This window comes from Paramormyrops kingsleyae, chromosome 23, assembly GCF_048594095.1.
Source record: "Paramormyrops kingsleyae isolate MSU_618 chromosome 23, PKINGS_0.4, whole genome shotgun sequence".
NCBI lineage: Eukaryota > Metazoa > Chordata > Actinopteri > Osteoglossiformes > Mormyridae > Paramormyrops > Paramormyrops kingsleyae.
The window spans coordinates 15,808,014-15,815,000 of NC_132819.1; the positions used below are offsets into that span (position 1 = coordinate 15,808,014).

At 46.9% G+C, this 6,987-nt stretch overlaps 1 protein-coding gene across 1 annotated transcript in view; it reads left to right on the forward strand.

Annotated features, from left to right (window-relative positions):
- slc45a4a (solute carrier family 45 member 4a) overlaps positions 1-6,987 on the forward strand; it is a 41,608-nt gene that overhangs the window by 12,761 nt on the left and 21,860 nt on the right. The window contains exon 4 of the mRNA XM_023811954.2: positions 4,128-4,788. Within this exon, the coding sequence (XP_023667722.1) occupies positions 4,542-4,788 (247 nt within the window). The 5' untranslated portion in view covers positions 4,128-4,541. The remainder of the gene's footprint in view (positions 1-4,127; positions 4,789-6,987) is intronic.

The following is a 6,987-nucleotide window of genomic DNA, read 5'->3' on the forward strand; positions in this document are numbered from 1 at the left end:
GATGGAACATCTTACTTCCATTGAATGACAGTGAATGACAGCATCCTAAAGATCCTTCGGCAGTGCTGTGGTGTGGGGGTGTCGCTCCCCGTCCCGCTTGGACACGATAGCCGCGCTCCCGTCAGCCGGCACGGCTACTCCGCCGAGTGTAATCCGTACCGCGTATGTAGGTCAGCCAGGCTGGCGGGGTCTTGTGCCACTTTGCCCACACGGCGGGAAGAGCTGCCTCCGTGTCTGAGAGAGCTCACGACGCGAAAGGAAGCAGAGGTGTGATTTCCAAGCAACGATCTCTGCGATAACCCCAAGGTAATGGAGTTTGCCGATTTTTCCCAAGCTGCGCTTACACCAATCGTTTTGTCTCGAAAGTATGTAAATAAACAGAAGGACCCCAGCCACCCTGGGAAGGAGGAAGGTGAGGATTGGTTATCCATTTATGTCTTTAACCTTGAACTCGAACCAACCTAGTCTCCCCCCCTCCTCCCGCCTCCCCCGTTTGATAATCCCAGATGGCTTCCATACCCAGCTCTGCAGTTCGGACTGTCTGCCGGCTGTCAGCTGATCTCAGTATCACTGAAGGTTTTTATTTATTTAAGCACACCGCCACAGCACTCCAGACTCTTCACACGCCCTTCTGTAACCCCCCCGCCCTCCCCCACCACCCTTTGGTTGCCGGAGCGCCCCATCATGGCTCCGGGGTGTTGCCTGAAACCCTGACCCTTACGGGAATGTGCCGTCTACATCGCATTTGCGGTAACCAGTCTTCTCCCTCTGGCTCTTGGGTGAATTAGAACCGCTCTTATCGGTGCCAGATTAGATTTTCATCTCTTCTGGGTCTTGAATGATTAAACGACTGATGCTCTGTCTCACGGGGAGTGTCGCACTTGTGACCCGTATCCAATAGGGACTCTGAATCTCGTCTACGTAGTGCATTTGCCGTGTGACTTTGATTAATAGCTGTGCGGGGACAAAATGCGGCTTCTCTCAACTGGTCCTGGTATCTGCTGTCAGAGGGTAAAAAATATTGTTTAATCTGGTGGACTTGGTCTGCTTAGATGTGCTATAAGAAGACAATGTTCTAGCAGTCATAAATTAGAGCTTGTGGGAGTTTTACATATACAAAAATGTTCTGAGGATAGAAGGAAAAATTATTGGTTCAGAGAAAGAATTGATTAGATTGTAGAGGTGGTGGGTACAAGCAACTAGAGGAAGTGGAACCAAGACATCTGATTGGTTGGTCTTGCCTCCTCTAGTTGCTTGGACCAAGCTCCAGTACAATCTGATTTGTTATCTCTCTGAACCAATCATTGTTTCTCCTGTCCTCAGAACATTTTTGCGTAAATAAAACTCCCATGAGCTAAGGAAGACCTATCCACTCTGATTGCGGGAAATTTCACAATTCCATGTGGTCTGCCTTACAGGGTGTTATAATAATATGCCACAGGTGTCGCTCAAGGAGGGTCACCAATTTTATTTGAATTATTCAAAATTTACCTAGCATGCGTATCACGTCTTTTATAAATGTGCAAAATTGAATTCTCTGACAGCAAAGATGAGGGTAAATCTCTACCAGCCAGGTCAATGCCTTGAATTACAACAAGTCTTCCAATAAATATATTTATTTTCATTTTACCATTTGAAAGTAAAGGTTTCATCTGAGGCCAAATTCACACCGGCAACCAGAACAGCTGTATTGCGAGACTGCAGCAATAGCGCAATGAAAATAAAAGCTTTTCATATTGAGTTCTTGCTACGCTATTTAAATAATTTATGAAGCATCCTTGGCCTTTCAATGCTAATGCGGTGTTAGCATCGTGCTTTTTCTGTTTGTGTGTATTAGCAACACTCTTACCGATGGCCATCAGAATCGTTTCTCCTGGCGATCCCACTAGATTTCTGCATGGGTACTTGGGTCATGAGGAGACATGAGGTATTTTCCTAACAAACAGATAAACGATCGCTCTTAAAGCCCCCCCCCCTCCCCCCAACAGGTTAGGCAGCTGTTTTAGTGTGTGTGTGTGTGTGTGTGTGTGTGTGTGTGTGAGACAATGTTTGTCCAAGGCCTTATGTTGAAAACTAGCACTGGGATAAGTGTGTGTGTGTGTGTGTGTGTGTGTGTGTGTGTGTGTGTGGAGGGGGGGGGGGGGTTTGCCTCCCCCTGCCCTCAACAAACTATACTTTAAAAAATGTAAAAAAAAAAAAAAAAAAAAAAATCCCATATCTTGAGATAAATGTTTATTGTTCTGTGGACATTCTGGATGTGTCAAGGTAGGGCATGATAAATTTCATGACACAAATAATTGGTCATATTGTATAACAGGAAATGGATGCTAATTGCCAATTGCCTACTTTTCATTAGATATTCTTGTGGGAAACTCTCTAGAGTGATTATTTTGACAGAATTCTGTGGTTGTGTAAAATAGATCTGCGTACTTGTGATTTAGTGTTGTACACCTGTGCAGAAAAGATTGTGTTTAGAAAGTCTTGGGCTCTGAGTTTTCAAAGTCACAGATTTGCAACTTCACATTTGCACATATTTTTAGAAGCCATGTTACAACTACGATTCAGGATTTCAAGTGCACAAACTCAATATGCAGCTACGAATCGGGATTTCAAGTGCACAAACTCAATATGCGTGCGCTCGGAATGCTGGGATTTCTGGCAGCTTTGTCACACACTCAAAGTTTTGTAAACCCGTAACTGCCAGACAGGGAGCAGCCAATGGGCAGGATCTCTGCGCCATAACAGCTAGTCAAAAATCATTTGACTTTTGTTTCAGTTATTATTGGTTGGATTCTCCAGACTATCAAAATGAACTGGATGCCTAGACATGGGTATGGCTGTCTGCTTGGGTTCACAGTTTTAGTACAGCATGGGCAGGGAATTTTGTTTTGAAATTGTTAGTTTATTATTAAGATTGCAAACACTATATAGGAAATATTATAAACCAAACATGAAGCGGGCCATATGTTTAATTTTTAGACAAAGCCATGTGGGATGTCACCAACTTTTATTAAAACAGTGTGATCAAGACCAAATTAAATACAGGGTTTCCTTCCCTGTTTGTATACCGAATGCCGTTCCAGTGCCAGTCTTAATTTGTCAAGTGTTTTTAAACATCACGGTTTCTTTTGGGGTCGAGGTCATAGGGGATCGTTCACAGGCCCTGCAGCCCCAAATGTGAAGTTGCAAATCGGTGACTTTGAAAACCCGAGTGTGCAAAACTTTTTTTTGTAAACACAAATTTTGCTGCACGGGTGTACAAAACCAAAACTCAATTACGCAACCCTGGAATTCTGTCACAAAAATCACTCCATAAAACTCTTGTTGTGGAACACTGTTTAACGGCACTTTACTGCTAATCGGCGTAATCTGCTGAAACACGTTAATGCCTCTTATTTCAAAGGAAATTTAAAACCCTTTACATAATTTTCTTGTTGGTGGCGACTTACTTTTCCGAGAGTAGTCAATGGAAGCGTTTGGTTTTTTTCCTCACGTTAAATTTTAACCCTGCTGGAGACACAGTGAAGAAATTCTTGATTTATTTATTGTTTATTTGAAGTTTTGTGTTTGGTTGGAGAGCTGCTTTCTCTGAGACTAGTGTGGCACAGAGACTTATTGTGTTAACAATACCTTTAATGGCTTTAAACTAAGAATAGAGGATTAGTACTTCTTAGAACCTGCCCACTGAGTGTCAGGCTCAGAACTGACTGCGTCGCTGTAGTTTTCCATAAGTTTCCCTCTCAGCACTCAAGGGACCCGCCTCCCAAAGGTTAGCCTGTTGTGTCCTGAGCTTGAAATGCGAATAGGGGTGGGGCCACAGAACCACTAGCTGCAGCTGAAACCTGATTGGCCCCCTCCCCTGTCACTCACTGATTCAAAATAAATCATTGGCTAATAATTCATAGGTAGGCACCAACCTTATGTCCTTGCTTATGCCTCCCTCCTTAAAAAAAAAATCCTTGAATTGCCTCTGAATGTGAAGCCAGTATGCAGCCTGCTCATGATGTGTCTCTCTCTGTCTTCCTCTCTCTCTCTCTCTCTGTCTCGTTCTCTCTCTCTCCCTCTCTGTCTCTGTCCCCCCCCCCCCCCCCCCCCCCATCCCTTCCCGGGCTGCCCGGACCCCACAGATTAATCAGCCACTCGATGGGGATTTTCAGAGGAGCTCCCACCTGCGCCGCCCCCCCTCCTGTGAAACGCCCGGACCCCCTCTTCAGCACCGCCTCTATAGAAATCATGAAACTTGTATTAACTGAATGGAATTTGATATGGATTTTTGCTGCTTGTAGTAGACAGTAAAAACCCGACCCATGTCTGAGCCATATCTGAGTACACACCCATACCAAATACCCGAGTCTGCTCTGCACGCCCGTCACCACCTCCCAAACACCGTACGGAATATATTTGTGCACTGAAGGGTTTCTGGAGAGTTCCTGAATACTCGGAACGGAGAGCGACAACAGGTGGCGCCGTTGGAGTCGCCTGCACCCTTCTTCAGATCTCTGGTTCTTTTTTTTTGCCTTTTACTTCATCACGCTGCTCGCATGCGGGTGGCGATGGCTCCCCAGAATGCCGAATCGGATACTATGCAAGTGCAGGGCCTGGAGGTGGTCCCTGTGAAGAAGCCGGCCGGTGGCCCGGAGCAGGAGAGCCAGGACGAGTCGGTGAGCGAGGGGTCCATAGACCGCATCCCCCTCCGCAAATGGGTCATGCACGGGGCCGTCATGTTCGGCCGGGAGTTCTGCTACGCCATGGAGACTGCCTTGGTCACGCCAGTATTGCTGCAAATAGGTAAGTCCCGTCTGATTGGCCGGTGCGGAGGATGGGCTGCCCATCCTCAAACACGAAGCATGAGCTGAGAACACAATCAAAGCAATAGGGACTCAGATGATGTGCTAGTTATACAAACCTAATACCTTACTCAGTCAGGGTATAGAAACTTTATCATAAGTGGAATGTGTTTCACAGGAAGTGGGGCAATGTGAACAGGAAATAGTTTTACTGGAAGTGTGGGGTCAACCTCGTCCCTTGAAATCATGGATTTGTCACTTTGTAATAAACACACAGAAGGGCTCTGAATATTTCAGTACCTTCACGAGCTGCATCCAAGCACTGGATGTATCACACTGGCACTTTATGACACGTCCACACTCGTTTTAAAGGTTTCCCATCCGCCGATGAGCTTCTCGCATGCATTTCTGCATGATGGTGCAGCGCAAGAGCTACTTTGAATAAAAGCACTTTTGCTCAGTTAGCAGGATAATGTTTCGTGAAGCAGATGGATGCGTCAGCTCTCGACTTGTCTAAAACGGAGGCTCGATTTACCCCTACGAGGGCCTGGAGATCCGTGCAAAACCTGTATGTCCTGCTGCATGAGCTGGCTTCACCTGGGACGTTCTCCTCCCCTTTTACGTAACGCCCCGACATTCGCATCTAGCCTCAATAATGTGCCCCGTGCCTCAAATCTCATTTTTATAATGTAAGTCCGATTCATCCCAACCCAGAGAGAGACGACGGTTTGGTGTCCATTTGAGTTTAAGCGCTTGGGTGGAAAGAATGTGTAAGCATTGGTAATGTCGCACATTCCCACGTCACCACGGCCATAAACGACCTCATTGTTGGACACTCTGCCATCGCATCACAAAAACAGGGTCACCACATCCATACTCTGTAACACTTACAGACAATGGGTTCATGCAGATGGTGATTGGCGTGCAGAATGTAGTTGGTTTGACGTGTATACGATTCATGGGCTCATTTTATCGATCAGGCGGGATGTCTCCAGTATCGTTCCGGGTCACCTAGTAGCAGGGACCTCAATCCCTCATCGCCTGACATCTCCATTTCCCCAAAGGTGGAGATCCCCCAAAGGCGTGTTTGACGGGCCGCTTTCGGAACCAGCTGAAGGTGCTGCTCTTTGGTGGGCCTTAGCGATCCGGTGGGACCGCCCAGAAGCATACAGAGTGCAGCATCTTCCTTTCACAACGAGCTAATTGGCCAGGCTAATGGGGGGGGGGAGAAAAAGAGAGATGTTCCCGATGAATGCGATGGGTTACCGCTGATGAAATTACGTCTGGTTTTTTATGGTCCTTAATGGACGCGTCTGCGTTATGGGAACCGGCTTTACACTCAATTACTGAGGTTACTTTACAGAGACACGTGAAGGGGGGAAAAAACCTGTACGTCACAGGAACCAAACAATTTCTTTTGCCAGTGGAAAATGAAAGAAGAATTAGCCTTTTGTTTTTTCGTTCCGTAGTTGAGGCGCCTTGTCATTGTGCTCGGAGATGGACGGTAATGCTCTGAATGCTCTGTTGCCCTAACGGCTATAATCTTACACGGCATGACGGAGAGAAGGGCACTGTGCCACTTGATGTCTAAGGCTACGTTAGCAGGATAATGCTGCCGTCACTCACGCCTACCCCGATGCAGCCACCTCTCCTGAAATGCTGCCCTCCGATCCTGATGGCCTGCTACCCCTGCAGACCCCCCTCATCGCAGCCCTACCATCCTACTCCATCGTCTTGCAGCCCGGAGCTGTGGAAATGCTGAGTAAGGCTGCGAGTGTGAGGCTGTGAATGTTCACTGGAGCTATCTGGCATGGCGCAGACTCTCTTGCCGCCTTGAGCCTGATGGGCAGTGCTGGGGGTATTTTAGGAAAGATGGGCGGGGGTTAGTCACTTCTTGGTCTTTGAAATTTCCCTGTCAGCTAAGCTCTCCTGAGCGGCAAAGCCGCTGTGTCGTTGATGATCATAGCAGAGAGGTTGTCTGTACGGATCCAGAGTTACTGTATGGCTCAAAGGCTGTGTAAGGCTGCCCAGGAGCTCAGGTGCCATTTCATAAGCTGGAGATCCTTGGAGATGTACTGTGGGCTGTGGTTTAGGTTCCTGTCTTCTGCCTATTCTAATAGAAGCCTGATGGGGCCGTAGATCTTCTGTCTAATCAATATTTCTATCAGCTGTAGCTTTTGGGCTGTAGCTCATGATGCTT